Genomic DNA, 22826 nt, shown 5'->3' with positions numbered 1-22826 from the left:
ACTCTGGACACACGTTTAGCTGTCTTATGTTTATCCTTCTCCTCACATATTTCCTGCTATCTTCCGTTCCACTTTAGGTTGTGTGGATAAGAGACACAGTCCTCAAAGAGTACAGAACAGCATTAGTGGATGTGTCATTCTGACTGAAGCAGGGTTTCCGAAAATGATGACTGTAGGACTTTTACCTGTTAATACATGTGTGAGACTTATATGAGCGGATTAGCTGACAACTCTGGCATTAGTGTGAGTTTTAGCATTTTCTTTAGCACAAAAGCATTGCATAATTGATTTTCAGATTGTTTGGCCCTCTGTGTGATATGTTCATTACCATGGGTAATTGCATTTTCCTATTATCAGTCCTGTTGAATCTCTTTTATCTTTCTTTGTTGCGTCTTCTATTTAATTGCTATTGTATTTATTCTGATTCTTTGAATTTGCTTACTGTTTTAGAACAATATAATATTGCTCCTTACTCTACATTGTCAATCTTTCCCTCACATCGGTTAATTATTCAAAATGTTTTGTGAAATAATAAACCTTTCAATGTTTAAGTGAAGAAGGAATTGTATTAGTCTAAAACATATTTTTATTTGCCATAAAACATTCTGAGTATATGCATTTTTATTTGCCCGTTAACTTGACTGAGTTATGACTGACAAGAGGCAGATCTTATGGTGACAGCAGAGAGTGTTAGGTCGTATCCAATTAGGAAGACCCCTCCTGTCTCATCATGTGGCATTCATGCAGAGACTAAAGCTTTTAAACTTTAAACTATGGTATTTGCATCTTTGTGTTAGCTATGTGGATAAGGAGTTGCCTTACATGCACTTTTGAGCTGGAATGAAATTAAAATAATATGGCATCTTACACAGGGAGGCTAATGGGCGCTTATTGAATTCCACTATTACTTTATTGGGCTTTAAACTATGGAACAGTAAAAAAGTGCTGTGTTAGCCTTACCCACTTGCCTTTCGCCCCAGGCTTAGTAAAGTTGTTTTGACAGCTCCCACTCTCTGCACACCGTCCATTCACACCAGAGTAGTCGGTCCCATTTCCCGATCTAACTACCAACCACAGGGCACGCTGACTCCAACATACTGGCTGCACCTGTGACTGACAGCAGACATGACCGATTTAACCTCTTATAGATAGATGTTGGCGGACCTTCCCAAACCAACTGAGGCTCTGCCATTTCTGAACCCAACAACAATAGCTCAGCAGCATGGTTACCATCAGCCTGAATGATCTCTCCTCGACTGGTCAACAATATTCAGGCGATGATGAACTCAGAAAAGCAGCCCTTAACTTGGCTGTGAGACTGTTACTGATAATGAAATTCAAAAGTTACATGATTGACAGGTGGATACAGCAAAAACATTAATTAGTGACCCAATTTGTCAGAGGTCACTTTGATGTTCAAAGTGTTTTTTTTTCCAATTTGCCTTGTTGCTTTGTCTCAAAAGCTGCCCGCGCAGAGTGGATGTGATTATTAACTTTTAAGCAAAGGCGAGGACTTTTTTTTTTCTACATGTACCTGAATAATAACAATGACGAAGATTAATTGGTGGGTGGGCGAGCAGAATCGAAATCATGTTGAAATTGCATGCAGGAGGCAGTGGTATTATATCTGAGTAAGAACCCCAGCTACAGATCCCTGTATTAATAATGCAAAAGGACCCCTAGGGCAGCTATCTATTTGCACCACCATCCCCCCACATATACACACTCACACTTATACACGCATACCCAAGTTGAGTATTTGAATTCATGTTATCATACCAATTTTCTTTAGGCATTGTTTCCAGGCAAAGCTTTGTCAGTCTTTTGTTAGTTTAGTTTGCAAACATATTCATTAGGCCTCAAGCAGAACAGTTTCATAATTACTGATTTTCTACTGTTGGCAATAATACGTCTAAACAAATCTTTAAATATGCCTAGAGCACAAGGAAACCTGCTATGTTTGGCATGACATTGCATACTTGCATATTCATCTATTGTTTAATGTAAAAGTGAAGGTTGTAATTGTAAACGTGTTAAACTAGCCTCATATATATTTTTGCCTTATTATGGATTACTAGGGTTAACTAAATATAGAGGATGTTTGTGTTCTGACAGCCTTGCACCAGTTTGTGCACCATTACTGTATGTGAGGTTTTGGCTTGGGTCGGTGCTTCTTCTGGCATTCTTGATGAAACTATAAAGCCTTATAGCAGTATGCAGCAGGTAATGACTTACAATGTGTTCCCAACAACAACTAACCAGCCATGGTATTGTTTTGTACTGTAAGCACAGTATAATTTAAAAACTATTGAATTAAAAATTAAATTTGCACCTCATTTAGTGAATATTTGGTGGAAATAGCAATATGAATATTGTATCTAATGTCATACAAATATTAGGTGTTGATGTTTCCTGAAGGATTATATAGATAACATACAGTAGCCATGAGTTGCAAAGCACGCATTTGCATAGCACTGGACATATATTGTCCGATGTACTGAATGTCACTTGGTTCGGTTTATTGCCTGCTTACTTTTCGTGGTTGATAAAGTTCTTACAATAAATCCAAATTTCAGGCTTTGTTACATTCTTATGTGACAGCTCTGATTAAAGAGAAACCATCGGCTCTGTTTCACTACAGGGCGGGCAGTACATGCTTTCAATTTCAATAAGATTTACAATTAACGTATCATCTGGTGTTTGTGGGCGTTTCCCGGGTTGTTGTCAATAGTTAGAGAAACTAGAGGGGTCAAACTTTTTATGACACCATTGATAGGCGACCAAAGACATTTAGACATTTTAATGCAGAAATATTACATATATCTTCACAGTGTTTAAACATTGTCTTGCCGTATCTCATTGTCCATTTTTACACTCCAAATGAAAAATATGTCTCTTCTCTCGGCAACAGATACTCTGAAACTGATAGATGGTAAAGATTCAGTACTCCATGTCCGTCCCTCTGAATGTGGGTCAGAGGTTGATTTACAATATCTGTGGTGCATCCGTGTTTCATTTTATGATCACTTTGTGTAAAGCACGGACACCTGAAATAATTACCTGGGTGGGAGCCATGGTGAGCCAGAACAATATATTTCCCACCGCTTAAAATCTCACTGCCAGTTCAAAACAATTATGTAAAGTATCAGCATACTTCCTTTTCAAGCGCTACTGCCTCCAGATCTATGTAGAGTTGGTGTAGTTGCAGAAGTGTAATTATAAAGAAAGATCAGAATGCTGCCGCAAGACTTTTAATACTCTCTTCATACATGTCAGACCTTTTAACTCCTTATAAGCCAACAAGAGCCCTCAGATCCTCTGATACTGGTATTTTAACTGTTCCCAAAGTAGGACACTATGGACAATCATGTGATTAATCACAATTAAATATTTAAATCGATTAACAGCCCTAATTTATTTATTCAGTTATATATATATATATATATATATATATATATATATATATATATATATATATATATATATATATATATATATATACCAGTTAAAATACCAGTATCAGAGGATCTGAGGGCTCGTGTTGCCTTATGAGGAGTTAAAAGGTCTGACATGTATGAAGAGAGTATTAAAAGTCTTGCGGCAGCATTCTGAACCAGCTGAAGTCTTTCTAGCAGTTTGTTTGGTAGGCCAGTGAAGAGTGCATTGCAGTAGTCCAACCTGCTAGTTATAAAAGCAGTTTTTCCGCATCCTGGTTTGTCAAGAATGGTCTCCACATTTCTTAAGTGAACTAATGTTGTCCTGGTCACTTTTTTAATGTGAGCTTTGAAGCTTAAATCAGAGTCTAAAATGACACCAAGACTTTTCACTTCCGATTTGGTCTGATGAGCCACGTCCCCAAGCCTATTAAACGGTTTCTTCTCTCTCAGGATCTAACAGCTGTATCTCTGTTTTGTCTTTGTTGAGTTTTAAAACATTGTCATTCATCCATTGTTTTATTGAGGCCAAATAGGCAGTCAAAGATGATAGGCAATTTGGGTTGTTAGGCTCGTGAATAATTGCAAATTAATCACTGATCTTTATCTGTTCTAAATGTACTTTAAAAGGGATTTTTTTTCAAGTTTTTAATGGTCTTATCAACATGGGACAAATATGCTTTCTTTATGTTTGAAGAAAGCAATAATGTTTATTATTATTGCAACAATCCGAAACAATGACAAGGTTAAATGTAACTCCATCATCGACCCATCCATGAACTTCCTTGCTAAGAGTGAAAGTGTCACTTCCACCGAGTGCTTGAGAATTATTTTGTTTGTTAACTTCAACTGCACAACCCTAATGTTTTATATAAAGCACTTTGAATTGCCCTGCTGCTGAAATGTGCTATACAAATAAAGCTGCCTTGTCTTAAGCATCTCTTCAAGCAGACTAACATCTCCTCCTGCACACACACCAGTTACTTTGTTAGCTTGAGATCTCGACCCTTTAACTAAATGGCCGAAATGTTTTCAAACTCCCCCGAGTCTTTCACATCTATCTGATGAGGTGATACCTACGTTTGCTCTCTCCACTGCCCTGCTATGCATTAAGGGTATTCCCTCAGAGAAGAAAAAAAAAAAGACAAATTGATGACAAATCTGCCCTGGGGTTGTTATTGTTCAACCATTTTCCATGATTTAGTGGCAGAGTTCAACCAAGTTAATGATACTGCTGTGTGTGAGCGTATATCCAAAAACAATGCTTTGGCTGCTGCTGGCATTGTTTTGACATCAGGATGGCATCCCTGTTTCTCCAATTCATCTCTCTCTCTCTTGGACAAAGAGACCTTTGAGAAATCTGTGATACTCTGCTAACTCTGGGCAGGGCCCAGAAAAAAATACAAGGGATGTTTTTGTTTTAATAAACGGTAACAACAAACAGTAATAACAATAACATTCATTGCTAGAATATTTTTCTGTAATTTCAGTGTTTAATCACACACTAAGAGAGTCATTATCATGGAAGTGCAGTAAAGAGAAAAGGATCTGTCTTTCCTGTAGTTCTTTCACTCCTAAAAGAAGAGTTAACTGGGAGCTGTGATAAATATTTCATAACATGACTGCAATATGAAGGCTGAAGAATAGCTTTTAAAACTATCTCTGAATACCAATTGAATAGCCTTATAATTTTCCTTAGATGAAATGAAATTCTATTGGTGTTTGATGGAATTTTTCTAAAACACCTGCTTAATCAGTCTGTCTTATGTGCATTCACATGTACAGTATGTGTGCCCTACAAGTTTGAATCAGATCAACCCAGATGCATAGTAATGCCTGTTGTAATTGTGTACTCTGTGCTTCTCACATAAACTTGTGATTCCATGCATCCCTGACCTGGATTAGGATTTGAAGCCCTATCTGATTGTTGTCTGGTCAGGTCAAGATACATGAAGTGTAAACGTGTAAAAGTGTAATCAGTGTCATCATGATTTATATTGAACCCTTGATGCTAATGTCTCCATTTCAATATTCTTATCTTAACCTGCCTTTCTCAGGGTCCTCCCCTGTGCCGATTGCCCTCTGTGTAGACGACCCTCCCCCCACAGAAGTGGCCTGCGAGGTGGCATGTCCTTCAGACTGTGTGGTTGGCTCCTGGTCCCCCTGGTCACCCTGCTCACACAGCTGTACCACCAAGACTGCAGAGGGTCAACAGAGCCGCACACGCACTGTGTTGGCCATCCCGGGGAAAGGTATTGCAGCGTCCCCTCTGACTTCTTTGAATATTTTTGTGGTGTTTATGAATCTGATTTATTTGCTGTGTTTATTGTTGGGGGTTTTAGTGCAGAACTTTCCAGACATCAACAAAATGTCACAACTGGGACATTTTATTTTCCTTAGATTGTCAGATTTTCGTGGGAGTGCAGTGCTGAATGTATTACAGAAAAACTATTACAGTAAATAAAATGCATGATATATTATATTAATATTGTCACTGGGAATCAAAACTGAGAAACCCATAGACCAACTCAAAATTCAATTCAGCAAACACAAAAAAATAAAAGTTGATTAAGCCAAAGTCAAAGGCAAAAGAGTCTTATTTAGACATTTTTCTTCTCAAAAACATTTGAAGTTTCAGTTGACCATCCATCATCAAGGGCTCTTTCTCTTGCAAGTATTTTATCTGTGTACTACAAGTGTGTTTTCAAGTCAGACAGCGGAGTCTTGGCAGCCAGCTACTACCCATTAATCCCTGTAACCAAACACATATCTGCAACAGCTGATGAAAGAATCTCACACAGGTTTCATACTGTGTTGTTTATTGCTGGCTATCTGCTTGCTGGCAAAAGTGTGTGTGTGTGTGTGTGTGTGTGTGGGGTGTGGGGGGAGCCAAACACAATCAGTTTTTGCATGAAATTTAAAAAGATAGCACTCTATAAATACTTGTTTATATTTTTCACATATTTGCTACTTATATGCACTCTATGTGAGTGTTTGCCTCAGCATGATCACATTGAACTGGCGGTGTCACCTGTTTGCAAATACAGTAGAAAGTCACTTAAAAAATATTAATTTTGCATGTGGTAGCCTCCTGCACAGCTACAGTATACACTCCATCTTGGTGAATACATGGACATTCTACAGATTTCTTGCTTTCAGTGTGTCATCAAGGTTGAATATAGAATTGTACTGGATGTGTCCAAATAATGACTCGATGTATGACAGCCAGGATACAGGGAGCAGGGACTGGAAAGATTGTTGTGGTGTGGCTGTGGGCAGTGTTTGCATTTGCGCGTAAATTCTGTCACAAGTGACCTTACTGTGACTTTTCATTGGGAATTACAACTTCTACAAGCTGTAACTTGTAAAGTGTCTGCTCAGCTAACCAGGGCCAACATTTGTTTTGTCGTCAAGCAGCCAGTGGTCAATGATAATATTAACATTTGACTTCCAGCAGCTAACTACAGCTTGTTACTTTAGGTAAAATGTATTATAGTATAATCACATGCACTGTGCATAATAATGATGCTTTGTTGGACTAGCACTATTGAGTCACACAGCAGTCTTCATTCCTTTGACTCTGCGGTTCTTTCCTGTGTGTTGGTGGCCAGAAGGGAAGGAGTGTCCGGCAGCTACAGCCCTGGAGGAGTGGAGAGTCTGCAATGACCACCCTTGTATGGTATTCTACTGGGAGGCCTCAGCCTGGGGTCCCTGTATTGAGGATGCCTTCATGGATCTCAATGGAACCAGCTCCTGGAATGGGACCCCTACCTGTGCCATGGGTGTTCAGATCCGCAAAGTCAGCTGCACGAAGATGAATGTTGGACCTGTCATAAGTAAAAGGTACGCTCTCTGACCAGAGACCTCATCAGCATCGACTGCGTATATACCAAAGTGGCAATGCAATATCTACTTCAATTCTATAATATTGTAACTCAGTGTTGGGATTTTGCGCATATGTACGTACATGTTAAGACTTTCAATAATTTTCTGTTTCTTTACAGTTTAATGTGCCAGGCATGTAGTTGCAGGTATGTTTTGCAGAGTCTGTTGGGAGGTGAATCAATAAGTTGCCTCCTTCCTTTCTCCTGTTTACCTTTGGATGGTGTTGAGCCAAATGTGCTCACACGTTGGTTGAATAACTGTAACACCTCCTTGCCTGCTATGTGTTGTCTTTTCACTTGAGAACCAGACCTCGTATACATTGAGCAGATGTTTTCCACTGGTCTATCAGGTTTGTTTTCACTCATGTAAAATATTTGGTCATGAAGAAAATAAGTGAATATGTTGTTTCAGCCTTCCGACAATCTGTGTTTTACCTATTCTGATTATAGTTAATAACAAGAATATGTCTCACTTAAATGTCTATTCTTGAGTCATTATGCCAATACTTTGGAACAGATTTTTTTTCTTCTGTCCCTATCTGACACTGCTACTTTGCTTAGTTTTAGATACTAGAACATGGTAAATTATAAGTGAAGAGTAAAAGAGCTTTGTAAAATCTGGGTAAGGAGTTGAGAGGTGATCATGTTTCTCTTGCAGAAAAATCACCCAAGAATAAAGATTCTAAAAGTGTTTTACTTGAAGATAAACTGTGTATGCTTTTACTTACTGACAAATGACCCAGAGAACTTGATGCACTGTGAAATGATATCCCCAGAGCTTTGTACATTGAGCTCTTCTTTTGTGCATTCTGCCTGGGTTTAGGATTTGTTTTTTCCTAAACCTGAGATTCATTTTGGTTTTGCTCCACCATTATCTACTCCTCTTTCAGCAATACAATATCAAACACTGCTAAGGGCTTTTGTGCTGTCACTGTAATGATGTTAAAGCCCACACTAGGAAGACAGATTAATAAATAATTCACAAAGTTTGCCGTTCTTTAGCTGGATATATTATTGACAGGGCCATAAAGTGGATTATGGCGAGGCTTTCTTCTTATGAACGTCCTATCTCCCACCACAGACGCTTTATGAAAGCTGTCATTTCTGCTCCACCAACAGATCTCGCCTGTACAGTATGCGGTGAAGTCAATCACTTCTTTGCTATTCAGATATAACTGCAGTGTTCATTTAATGGAACATCAGCTAACACATAGCCCTGCATGTTGCTATTCAGGTAGCTAGTCAGTAAGTCATTTCTGCTGTCTTTTCATGATATGTAATGTGTAAGACATAATCAGGGTTGTACTGTATATATAAAACTAAGCAAAGTAGCAGTGTCAGATATGGACAGAAGAAAAAAAATCTGTTCCAAAGTGCCATTCTTATACTGGCATAAGGACTCAAGAATAGACATATTCACTTATTTTCTTCATGACCAAATATTCGACATGAGTGAAAAAAAATATTAATATATATGTGTGTGTGTATGCCAAAAGTATACTGTTCTGTATGGACACAGTCCATATAACATCTCAAGCCTCATACACTGTGTGGTAGCATGTTTCCCAGACTAAAAAAGGGACAGCATATTGCTAGATAGGAGAGTTCAGACTCCATTTCCATTGCTTCCACCTTAGAAATGTGTTTAGAGTACAGGAATGTCCCTAATATTTTCTAAATCGTTCCAATCTGAAGGAGTAGATGCTCCCCTAATTTATTTGATGTTGTGCTACTTGAGAACCGTCACTCCAGTCAGCAAACATCTAAGCATTTCATGCTTAGCAATAATCTCCTTAATGCCCAATGGCTCAATAAAAGGTTAGTGGGTCTGTCTTGGTATAAGTACAGAGCCCTCAGCCCTCACATCAGATTGATTTTGAGTTTAATTTCTGCTCCCCTTTGTCACAACTAAAGCAGGGTTGATATGAGTAACCTATAACCTTTTCTATTATACATGGATAAATAAATGATATTGCATACTGCACTGCAATGATAACTGTTAATGAAAATGATTACAACCCCTGTTAAATTTACAGTAAAAAGCAAAAAATAAAGAAGATATATTTAGTTTTGAATTAATTATTAATTCATAATGTATTTTTAATTCATTTTAATTTAGGATACTTGTTGTTATTAACAATAAACTATATTGTTATACTAGAGACAAAGCAAACCAGTTTGTGCTGGGGTGTAACAACACACCCAAATAAATATTCCATATTACATAATAAAATTGAGTATGAAGTATTTAGTATTTAACTAAGTTGGTATTATATGAAAATGACGAATTATGTATTTGATTGCAATGATAATAATAAATAATGTGTTAGAGACATGTAATATTTCCAAGCATTTTTACACCATGGCCTTGACTGTAAGTCTGATTCCCTCATTCTGGGCGTACTACACGATATTCCCCCAGCTGCTCCATCGCGTTGCCATGCCCCCTGGCATGCATCACTGCAAAAAGGAAGAGAGAAGAGGAGGGATAAAGCTGGAAGGATTGGGTTTTATGTATCTTGCCTCCTTATGCTTTGGCATATACTTTGATCTCATTCCTGTGCGTGCTGGCTTTCTGCAGCCAGTAGGATGTGATACCATGCTGGGTCTCTAGTGAGACCTGGATACTGTTGTCGGGCAAAGGAAGTCACTAACTCTGAAATTAAATGGTGATGTCTCTCTGTGTGTGTCTGTGTGTTGGGGATGGGGGTATGGCTGCTTGTTGATGAAGACATCAAAGCTCATGACTTATTTGATTTTACATATTTGCATTAATCCTGCACCACTTCAAGATTGCATGCAACATTGCATGGTACACAAGATATACAGCAGCATTAGTACAGAGAAAATAAGTGATTATTTTCTATCTTAAGACAAATAAATTGGTAAAAGTCTTTAAAATGCTCTCTAAAACCTGGTAATGGTGTCCTTGGCATGGCAAGAATGATTCATTGGTAAACAGTTTGCATATCCTCACTTTTCTCAGATTTAATTAGCAGCCATGCTGTGGACTTTGATTGATTTTTCTCCTAGAACACTCTGTCTCCTTGGTAGCAACAAGAGACTTCTGTGGCTGCTCATGTATATGGGGAGATAAATGCACCTGGTTTCCCCTACTTTTAGCCACACAGTCCTGGTAACACATTTTGTAGTTGTAATCTATTCAATGCATTACATATCATTCCACAAATACAAGTACTGTGAGTATTTATTTATGTATTGACTATTGTTATTGATTAGTAATGCATATAAGTAATTCTTAAATTTTCCATTCATTTGTAATTTTGTTGGCAACCTGAGGGCAGTGGAACGAGCTAAAAAATACATTTACATATCACCCTATGAAGTTGATATATGTTCATAATACTTCATAATAATGAAGTATTTATGTGTGAATCTAGCAGACATATTAATTGGTATAGAGTCCAATTAATACCTGCCGTTAAAAACGCTTGGGATTTTTCCTACTCCAAATTCACTAAGGTGGTCGATTAACATGTCCCCTGCAAACAAAAGTTAAGTGCAGACATTTACCTCGGATTAACTCTGAACTCAAATCTCCTTTCAGGAAAAGAGATAAAGCATGGGACCATTTTCATCTGACAAGGAACATGCTGATTGGGATACATATAGACAATTGAGAAATATCAGCAAGATAAGTGTTTGTTTTGGTACCGCCTTAAAAACGGGATGAAACATCTTATGGTGTTTGTCCTGATATAATTCATTTGACTACATGGAGCAACTTTAATTTTGCTCTGTTTTGGTCTCCACCAACTCATGAAAATATCTGTCTCTTCATCTTTGTACATGCTCCCCTTTTTTCACCATCAACATGTCACGTTGTCTGTCTGCTGTTTGGTGATTGGCTCGTAGTATACAGTGGGTTTGTCAGAGATGTTTAGCTGAAAAGAGATTACTTTTGTGGCTGATGAGGTTGATCAAAATTGAGTTGTGGGATGGAAATCCAAAATAATTTTCTCCGTAGCGCGTATTTGTGAATACAGGCCACCCCTTTCACATTACTCATTTTTGATCCATGTTAATATAACACATTTTTATTTGTGCAGCTTTAACAATAAACTACAGACACATTGTGCGCTTGAATAGCAGGCACATTTTTACTTTTCATATAATATTTGTACCCTGGGAAACAACTGAATGTGTGATAAAACTAATTTTATTTTCTTCTATTTGTCCACCTTCTTCCTGAGCAAGCAGGCAAGGGGGGGACATGTAATCAATCATGTTTTCTGTGGGGAGATGTAGATGTCAAGGACAGGGCAGTTGTTTCACTGCACTGTCCTGTTAACAGCAAGACTAAGAACGTTTATCATTCATCGCCTTGGGGATAAAGAGAATTTAAGACCACTGTTTGTCTGTATGTTTAGGTGTTCAGATTCTGCTCGTCCAGAATCGGTTCGACCCTGTTTGCTTCCCTGCGAGAAAGACTGCATTGTGACACCCTTCAGTGAATGGACAGCCTGTCCATCAACCTGTATGCCAGGTAGCTCTTCTCGTTAATTTCAATTAACTCTATTTAGTAATGCCTGTCTAAAATCTCCACAACCTTTTAGAAAACTTCCTCTGACTATTGCTAACTAATGGCAGGAGTTGTTGTAAAATGGCAACAATTTTGTAAAGGTGAATTAGTAATGTATAGTCATAGAGAGTGATTCAAAACCCTAATTGTAAAATATATGTTTTTGATTCATTGTAACTTTAGTTTAGGTGTGATTTCCCCTTTAACTACATATCTGTATGGAACTTAATATTAGAGCTGAAATGATTTGTTAGTAAATTAATTAGTCAATTTTGATAACTGATTAAATGTGTGAAAACACATTTTTCAAGCATAAATGACAAATTTACTGTTTTTCTCTTGTAGTGACCTGAAAATAAATCTTTGGGTTTTGGACTGTTGGTCAGACAAAAGAAAGCCATTTCAATGTGTCAACTTGCATTTTGGGAAAACTCTTTTCTTTTCTAATATGTTAAAGATGAAACGATGGATTGAGAAAATAATTGGTAGCTTAATTCAAAATGAAAACAATAGTTAGTTGCATTTGAATTGTTGCATATAGTTACAGTATCAAGACATAGGAGGAGCGCCTCATAAGGTATGAGGCACACATGTTAATGTTATTACAATGCCACCAAAGAGGTTTAAAAATGTGAAATGTTGCCATACAATTATGCTCTCCCTTGATATCTCTAGTATATTCAATGATTACACTTAAAAGTAAATGACAGTGTTAACTGTTCATTACATTAAGCTGACACATCGAGAGGAAAATGGAATTTTAATGGGTTTCAATATGTGTACTGTAAGTATCTTGGAAATCCAAAAAGTGTGTAATTGTTTTTAAAAGAATCGGGCAAGCATCTCGTCTCTGTAAATATGCTGTAGTCCATTGGGTCCGCTGATGATGTAATCACTTTCTTAATTGCACTATTTTCAATGTTTAGTAATTAGTGTTGTGTAATGAGCCTTGGAGCGTGAGCCAAATGAAGCCATTACAGTGTGGTGTGTCCGAAAACAGACTGCAGTGAAATGGAGGACATCACAGCCACAAGGGCAAGCTAATCAGGAGCAGATCAACTTCGAGATATTAGATTACACTGGCGATATTGTGTCGCCATTTCTTTGGTGTCCCAGACATTATGTGTCAGCCTTTTGTCTGGGAATTATTTTACTTTGTCTTCCTCCTGTAAAACATTCACTTGAACACAACTGTGCAAATAATCTGCCACTGAACGCAGCCTTTTTGTGAAGATTGTATTTCATGTTCAACAGAAAATGTGACTGCCGCCACGCAGTCTCGATACAGAACCATCATTCAGAGGTCTGCTAATGGAGGTCAAGAGTGCCCTGACACACTGTATGAAGAGAGAGACTGTGAATCACTTCCTGTGTGTCCGGTGTATAGGTAAAAACACAATTTATAACCAACCATTTTCCTTTTCTATCCAAGGATAAGGGTGTCTGCAGTATATTAGCACAGGGTGAGAAGAATGTTAGTGCATTATTAGTGAAATACTTGAGAGGTCTGCATGTGCTTCACATCACTTCGTGTTTCCAGCAGTGCAATCAAATACCAATTGAGTTAGAAATGTTGCTTACACAAATTGCACAAGTTGAATTACATTGTTTTCCTTTGATTGCAGCAGTGATGACAAATTGTAGTTTCCCCTGCCTATATAGAGGTTGCATGTTGGCTGCATGTGGTCCAGATCACCAATTACCTACCAAACACAGAACAAAATTGGACTGTTCCAATAACACACTGCCATCCTAAAGTCTGTCTTTGTGTTTCCATGTAGTTGGAGGACACACAAGTGGCACAGCTGTAGCTTGGTTCCAGATTCTGTTCGACGTGGATTATCTGGACCAGGAGAGGCCTGTGGAAATGGTTTAGAAACGAGAGGCAAGTGTGTTCTTTCTTTCCTGACCCATGCTGTGATATCACCATTTTAAGCTTTGCTCCTCCATCAATTAACTATCCTTATTTAATGAGATCTAATAGCCCTTTCAGAACTGCTCCTTTAACAAGTAAGTGATGGAAACATAAAAGACGGAGGCAATTTGTCCAGAGAGTGTAACGAGATGAACCTTTCCGTCTGTTGTCTTGATGATCTCATCACAGCATTGGTTTCTTATTAATGAATGCAGTAAGTCAGATGGCCACAAGCACATCTTAGCAGCAGGTTGAAGAAACAATGAGCCTTGTTACATACAACACACACACAATACATGCAGACATATGTGGATGGGCTCACACAATTAAGTTTACAAAATTGTTTGGCTCATACAACAGTGCCCTTCCAATATAGGCTTTTGATGAATTGATGATTAAGTACTTCATGGCTTGAGATTCTGGTGTCATGAAGTCTGATTTTGAGATAGTTCTGCAATGTATAGTCCACAAATCAACAATGAAAATAAACTCTCAGAGAACACAATCCATTAATAATGTAACACGATTAAAGAACAAAGCCATGAACAGAAAGGATTCCTAATTAACAGAAATAAACGTTGCCACTTGAGACTTGTGTGACTTAAGTGACTTAAATGAACCTTGGTTCCCCCAAAAGGAGACAAATATTGAGACACATTTTTATAAAATCACCCACTGTAAAAGCTTTTAGCGACATGTGTTTTCCTAGCAAAATGTCAGCACATACAGTATGGCGCACTGGAGGTGCATTTGTGAATTGACACTTATTTTTTGTGCATTTATTCTTCAGATATTTTTGTACATTTTCTAGGTGAATGTGGATTGCTGGGACAACAGTCCACAGTCACAGTCACAAAACTTGCTTAGGCTATAAATGCTGTGGCGTGGCATCAGTCAGTGCTTTGTATACAACAAAAATACATACAATAGATTTGCAATATGTATACATATATGATATGATATTGATATACTGGTACAGCTATCGCAGTTTGTGATTTTGATACTTGTTCGTGATAAATCAGCACTTTTACTAAATAATGTATCCGAAAATGTTATTGATATACTGGCTAATATTGCTATTATTTAAATATAATTAGCTATTTTTGAAGTAATTTGCTATTTTGAATTTCCTGTAAAACACATTTAATAATTAATTGAGAGACGTTTGAACTCGGGAACAGTTTCTTCTTGTCTGTAAAACTGTGAGTGAAACTGATGCCACTCCACACTGCTGTGCAAGACATGAGTCCTACTTAATGAAAATACTTTTTATTTTCTTTAGTTATGCAACTTATTGTGATGTGTTGTTGATGTTTTTCTACAGAATTGCCTGTATCTTGATATAATCATTACTGTTTTCAGCATATCATAAGTACTGTATCCCTGTGATTACCACCCCATTGATTGTGCTCTGTAAGTGTGTGAATGTGTTGTGTGTGATTTGCACTGTGCAGATTCCTGTTTACTGTCCTTCATGAAGAACTGTTTTTCTCTGAGTGGAGACATGAAAACAACTGCCACTGGCCCAAATCGTTAAAGAGCCAGAGTGTTAATTGGATTAATTCTAGACTCGTTTAGAGAAGAGCAAATGTCCCAATAAATCCCAAACTGGCTGTTCTATCTAATTTTCTGATGTGATTCAAGTTTTCAGTGGCATACTGTGCCGTCTTGAGAACTTTCCAGCATTTTGCCCTCACCGTTGTTCATGTTGTAGTATATTTATAACATTTCTCAAGTGAATTTCTATGACTTTTTGGTGAGGATGGAAAAAGAGTCTATACTGTTCCCAGGTTAAGAGCAACCCTCATTGACCTTTAGAGCTTCCTATTTAGATTAGAAAATGTTGTAAGAAGTTAAATACCTGTGACATTTGAAACTTAAGTATGAGTTTGGAATTTGCAGCCTGTAGAAATAGTTAATTTAAATATAAATATGAAGCAACAAATAATTTATCCAGGATTTAGTCAGTGGGTGGCTGAACCAATTCATTGGAAAAGGCCATATAAATGTCACATTGGGGCATAATTAGACGCAATAGTTATATAATATGGCCATATTAGGGGCATGGGGCCATTGGATGAGGGCATATCAAAGATTGAATAACAGCAAGTTATAGCAGTAATTATGTTATTCTGGGACCTTTTAAAGATCTCATTGCCCTGAGAGAGTTCTTTATATACCATAATCCACCCACATTCAGAAAGTATAATACAATCTGGTTTAGATAATATTAATACTGATGATGATATAAAGTGTGTGGCTTTATTTCCTTTTATTGTGTTCATATTCAATTCAATTACGTGTGCAATTTCCATGTAATGATGTTTTCAACAAACATTTAAGTCCAGTTACATATTATGCTTTTTTTTTCATTTTCTGTTTTCCCTTTTGGAACACCTCTTGCTTTTTTGTTTTGCTGTTTGAAATTCAGATTTCCTTCACATAAATTTCAGTATCGCTCATAATATTCAACACTGTTGTTTTTCAAGCACTCCATATTCTCTGCAGTTAATGTACAGTATTCACATCCTGTGGGAAGGGTGTGCGAGATGGTATATACTTAAAATATCTCTGAATATGATCAAGTCGGTTGTGCAGCATTATCATGTCACACATTTATTCTGTTCCAGTGCAATATATAGGTCACCTTCTCCTCTGCAGTTTTCTTCAGTAGCATCTTGTGGTGACTAATATCTAAGTTTATAAACTTAAACATGTTATTTTTAATATTTTTAAAGCCATATATGACACACTTTTGCTGTATTTTCATTAACAAACCATTATTTTATAATAAAATATTAATACATCAATTATAATTAATTAATTAATTAATTAAAGTTGTCCATAAGATTTGAGTTAGGTTGTTTCTAGCGGCAGCTTTGGCGCTAAGATGTAAGTGAAGGCAGGTGTCGACTGCGTGACGTTTGTCGGTACACGATCTGTGCTGCCTGCACGATTCGTCTCGTGCATGCGCAGATGATAATCATGTTTTACCAAGGATACGAAACTGCACAATCTGTTCCACGCTAGCCTCCACTGGGAAGCTAATGATATAACAGCTGTTACGTCAGTTCTACTTTACTTGTGCTCATTTAAAATACAATCAATTAATACTTGTCTTTATTGTTATTACTGTAAAGTCTTAATTTAGCTGTAGCCTGCTTTTCCCAGTGTTTAGTTTGAGTTAACGTTATTTTAGATTGAATCAAGCTGTCAGCTAGCGGTTAGCTGAATTAGCTGTTAACTAAACTAACGTTAGCTTCCCGTGGAGGCAAGCATGGAACAGATCGTGCAGTGCCGTATCCTTGGTAAAACATGATCATTATCATCTGCGCATGTGCGAATATCTTGCGCATGCGCAGGACGGATCGTGCAGGCAGCACAGATCTGATGTTAGCCACGTAGCATTAGCATTCAAGCTAAAGAAAGCTAGAGGAACAGCAGCCAGCACGCACCGCTTTGTGAGTCGGCAGTAATGAAATGTAGGCACCCCAGTGGCGGTTCTACATTGAATTATACCCAGGGTGAGACACCCTTCAAAACACAAAATTCTGCACAAACATGTTTGAGTAGAATTTTGTATATACATATATAGTGTATTTTTATTTAAGTTCAGATAACTTGGATAAGATAACTGTCATATTTTGTGCAAAATTGTATTTATTGTCTTTTGGCAATGTTGGAGGTAGAGATAAAAGTGTGTTTCCTGTTGTAATTCCAATAGTTAAATAACTGGATTTTCTTAAGTGTGTTTTTCAAATGTTCTAATGAAGGATTTGTGCAATTGAGAAATCAAATTTTCTCTTTCATTTATGTTGTTATAATAAAATATATATATATATATAAACAAATCAGATATATATACAATCAGAAAAAATGTAACAAGAGCAGAGAGCAACAATAATATAAAATATTAAGAATAATATACAAATAAAATATAGAATAAATAGAGCTTTTCTAAATAGCACCAATCACACAAATGTGAAAACATACTAAAGATAATCTAATTATTACACTATAGCACTAAGAACAGAAAACACAAACTAAAACCTGACCTTTCTGGCATTTCTTTCAATGATGTTATCGTATGAAAGTAAGCCGTTCCTGGGACATGGTTGACCTCAGGTATGACTTGATCAACTTTAGTTTTGAAAAGCTCCTCTCTGCTTGAACCACAGTGACTGGCTGAGTAAATGCAAACCTCAGAGCAGTCCAAAAGTTGGGGTAGATCTCCAATAGATCCTTATCATGCATAAAAGTGATGAGCTCAAGGAGGCTCGTGGTCCCCCGTTGCCCCCCCCTTGTCCTGACCGTTCCATTTGCGAGACCCAGAGGTGAACTGTCCTCCGCGACCCCCTCCTCTTTTCCTTTCTTACACGGCTTCTGTGCACGTCTCGCTGCAGCCCGCGGCAAGGCGGGGCTTGACATCTGCCTTCCCGCGGGCTGAAGCGAGATGCTCCTCTCTCAGCAAACAGGGCGCCTGCAGCTGCAGGGGGCGCCGATTTGCCAATTCCCCACCACACAGTGAAATGACAGATAACAGAAAACCGCTTTGCAGCGCAAAGGATATTTTCTTTTTTTAAGCTCTCGTGTCATGAAAATATGCGTATTTAATAACGTATCGTTTCTTTGCATCTTTCCCATCGGAAGTTCTCAATTTCTGGGTACAATGCAACGCAACATAATAGGCAGTGACAAGCTTCACCTGGACAGACCATGGGGCAGACGGGGGAAACGAACCACTGCTGACTGACTTAAATAGTGTCACAAATTTGGGGCGGGAAAGTCGCCACAGACACTCAGATTGTATTACTTGACAAAGCAGCAAATACAAGCGCTTTAATCACTGGGTCGTATGCTCAATCACCATTATTTTAACTCACTTTTTGATAGATAGGTACTTTCTAGACAATTAACTACATGAAAATCTTACGGACAATAACGTTAAGCGTGTATTACATAATAATTTACGCCGGCTCTCGCCCAATGTCAGCCGTGATCTATCCATAATGGATAAATGGAGGAATCAACAGATTTGTAAATTAATATATTACTTATTATATGAATTAAACATCTACAAATTATTTAATTGTGAATAATTACTACACATTAATATATCAAAATGTAATTCTTTGATCCTTATGATCCTTATCCTATCCTAGTGTTGCATGGTAAAACATGATAACAACGTAGTCCTATTGTAGCACTGTTGTGGAATTAGCCTGGAATCTGTTTTCTTGTAACAAATGGAAGTGTTTGCTGTCTGACTGCTAAGACATTTGCTGTGACTCTGTGTCACAGCTGTTTTCAGAAGTTACTGGAAACTCAGTTTCCCCCGAGATTTCCTCGAGACCCTCTCTTTTCTGCTCCTGCCTTTGTACATTCATAGAGTTATACATCTCAGGATAACTCCGAACTCTTCCTCTATAGTTGTAACATTTTCAGCACACCTTACCGATCAGTGCGCATCTTTGCGCCTTTGTTTGTATTCATGCTGCATCTTCTGAACAGCATTTCCCACATTTGCTTTTAAAAATGGGGTTTGCGTCTACCTGGGGTGGTGGATGTAAAGGCATCAAACCATACCAGCGGAAAGATAAGCACTGTAATTCGTATATTTTCCACGTTTTTTTTGCTGGGTGCACCACATTGGGCAGGCAACCTAGGGAGGTGGTCGGGGTGATGGGTGATGGGTATGGGTGGGTGTTAACACACAGGACTTTAAAGCCAGGGAGCAGAGTTCGCTTCCCGGGGAAAACAAAAGACTTTCACCCAGGAAATGCGTGTTCCTTGGGAGTGTTTTAATACAAACCACAAACTTTTTTGCTAAAATTAATTAGTCGTTGCGATGCCTAATCTTAACTTCCGTCGCCGTATAACGCTCACTTTTTCTTGCTTAAACTTAACCGTAATCTCCACCGAGCTCATGGTGCTCTTTACCCGGCTCACAGTCACCTATTCTCGGGTAACTGAACCACCAACTACCGCTGACCTGATGGAGCACCATGTGGAGCACCGTAGCCGGTGTCGAAGAGCTCTGTAGCGGCTAAACACATCTACTAACTGCTGCTGATACGACGAGCTGTTACGGAGGTCTGTAGCATGCATCACAAAGCTCTGTAGCGGCTTAAACAGCAGAATCAACTGCCCTGCCAATCTCCTGCTTCTCTTTCTCTCTGCTGAAATATCTTCCAATATCCATCTCATCTGCTCAATGAATTGAAGGATACAACGGTACAATAGCATTAACAGGGACCCTATGACATTTAGTTTTCAGTAACAACAACATTCTATGGGGATTGATATTGTTTTAGAATATGCCTACTATAGAGATAGATTATTGGCAATGAATAAAGAGTTGTGATTAGCTTGCTAAGTTAACCATTTCTTGTATTTCGCTCGTTCACTCTAGCTAGACTATAGTTTTCCATAGCAAACCAAAATATCCCCTTTCCTTTACCTCAAGAAAACATAGCTAAAGGTAAGCAGGTAATTAAAAACAACTTACAATTTCACTCTGTATCACTACGTGTAATCAATCTTCCTTTCACCATAGCGTGTGCATCGGTGTGTGTATGTGTGGGGGGGAGGGTGCATAGCGAGTTCAGACCAAAGAGTAGCGACGAGACGAGATGAATCCCCCAGTTACTTGCAACACGCCGGTCTGCAACGGTCTGAAAGCTGCCAGTTCACACCAATGCAACGAGACGCTGCGGTGCATCATCTTGATAGCACAACGACTCTCTGTACTTCTGTCTAACTTCCGACTTTTCAGCTATTTTTTTGTAGCTATATATATCATTTGTTGCGTCTAAATATCAATGAGGATGAATCAAATTGTTATTGTTGTTCTTATTATTATTTAGGGGGGCTTAGGAACATTTTGGGGTAGCTTCAGCCCCCCTAAAATAGGCCTAACGACATCCCTGAGTCTCCACCAGGTACACAGCCACTATAGAAAATAATTTTTTTTTCCTTGGGGTAAGCATCATTCTGGTTGCCAGGTTAGCTTTCCTGGGAGAATTTCTGTACAGAAGGGTTGGTTGGAAATTGGAAGCTTTAGTAGAAATACTGTGCAGCCCTAGGAAACTGACTGGTAGATGGCTAGTGATGATGAAGCATTTAAATAGCAGTCACAGAACAGTTCAAATAGCAACCAGGGATTTTCAGCCAAGTCAGGACCAGTCAGTTTGTTGGACACACTGGTTCAGGCATGTACTGTAAGGTTAGAATCAGGGCCAGGTTTCAGGCACAAGCATGTGTTTGGTTTTGTGGTTTACAAAGCCAACATGCCCTTGGCTTGAGTAAATGCTTCCTTCCATCTCAGTGTGTGTATGGCCCCATGTCGGATGCAAAACTGCATGTTGATGAATGCAAATGTCTGACCAAGTGAGGTGAGGGTTGTGATGTTGCTGTCCTGAGTTCACGGGTAAGAGGCGTAAGAGACTAAATAAGACAAGATTTGAGAAGATGAATCCTAACCTTGCCAAAATAATAAAATAGAAAACGCAACTCTGAAAAGCCTGTGAAAGTTGTAGCTGATAACTTGGAGTGAGCAATGAGCTGATGGATTTCACACTAAAGACACTGGGCCAGATGTACTAACGCTTCTGCGCCCACTTCAGGCGTATTTGTTTCGCAACGTGCGCATAAAAGCATGGCGAGGTGTGTACAAACAGGCCGCACTGAGGTAAAAGCGCAGACTGCCTGTCACGGGAACTGAAAATGGCAAATTGCGCTTTTCAGTGTCATGCATATGCATTCACAGGAGGATCAAGGGGAAAGAGTTTCCCATAAAGAGATGGGAGGGGAAGCGTAAAGTGATGGCGCGCCTCTATTTTGCCGTGAAAATTCTCCGCCTCTTAAAAGCAGGTGTAAACCAGCCGCAAACAGGTTTCCTTGCATACGCCTCCTGGTGAAATGGCAGCAGTAATCCGAGCAAGACGAAGACATAAGCCAAGGAGACGAGCTGAAAAGATTTTTGCCATAAGGATCACGCTTTTTCAGTTGAGTGAACACAAAATCATTAAGAGTTACAGATTAAGCAGCCATGCAATATCACAGTTACTGGAAGGAATCAAAGATGACATTTAATCTCCGACTCAGCGTTCACATTCCGTTCCAACAGTTCCAACAACTCCTCACTACATTACAAATATTGGCATCAGGATCATTTCAAACAGTCATAGCATCAGCAGTGGGAATATCGCAGTCTGCACTCAGCTGTATCATAGCACCAGTACTTAACGCTTTGCTACAGCGCAATTTACGGTATAGTGGGCGGAGAAAGGCGCTGATTACCCAATGAACGGTACGACGTAAACTGAAGTATCACAGCGTGCGCTTTCTGTGGATTGGCCATGGCGCTGATAACGCTGCATTCGCAAATTTACGTACATCTGGACTGTGTCTAAATTCAACCAACTTGTGGCTCATAACCAGATGGATGTGTTATATCCTCCCTGAGTAGAACTGGAACTGTTTTGAGAAATTATTCAATAAAAAATGAGCCATGTTGAAGATCTTTTGCTGCAAGAAAAATGTGACTCAATGATGAATCCAATCCACATTACTCTTCACAAGGCATCATATAGGAGAACATCATAAAAACAGTGTGACTGAATAACCATACAGATTCTATTTGATGGGAGGGGTTTTAAAGTGGATAAAAAAATAATAAATTTTAATAAAAATTAAAAGTAATGATAGACAATGCAACATGTTCTGAGTCGGATTGATAAAAGTTATCAATTGAAAGGGGACTTGATGATTTTTTTAAAAGCATGTCCTTAAAAGTCTACAACATTGCCACAGAAAATATTCTTAAAAATCTGAGAGTAATGGGCCTTTTGAAAGCCTGTCCTTTTAACTGCTCCTCAACAGTGTTCACCTTTCTAAGGAACTGTATAATTAAAAATGATCCCTGTCAGTGACGGAGATACTGTGAGAGGAGATGATGTGAAAGGCCACACAAATGAACTTCGGCAACCAGAAGCTGAAATTAATATGTTAAAAATGGATGGCTCCCAGTTCAAAATCAGAATGTCAGT

The 22826-nt window shown here is 38.4% G+C and overlaps 1 protein-coding gene across 1 annotated transcript in view; it reads left to right on the top strand.

Annotated features, from left to right (window-relative positions):
* thsd7ba (thrombospondin, type I, domain containing 7Ba) overlaps positions 1-22826 on the top strand; it is a 171992-nt gene that overhangs the window by 103013 nt on the left and 46153 nt on the right. The window contains exons 10-14 of the mRNA XM_078262875.1: positions 5492-5686; positions 7046-7277; positions 11710-11825; positions 13116-13248; positions 13643-13746. Coding sequence (XP_078119001.1) covers positions 5492-5686; positions 7046-7277; positions 11710-11825; positions 13116-13248; positions 13643-13746 — 780 coding nt within the window. The remainder of the gene's footprint in view (positions 1-5491; positions 5687-7045; positions 7278-11709; positions 11826-13115; positions 13249-13642; positions 13747-22826) is intronic.

Source organism: Sander vitreus, chromosome 11 (genome assembly GCF_031162955.1).
Source record: "Sander vitreus isolate 19-12246 chromosome 11, sanVit1, whole genome shotgun sequence".
Classification (NCBI taxonomy): Eukaryota; Metazoa; Chordata; class Actinopteri; order Perciformes; family Percidae; genus Sander; species Sander vitreus.
Note: the sequence above shows the minus strand (reverse complement) of the source record. Positions and strands in the feature narration are given on the sequence as shown.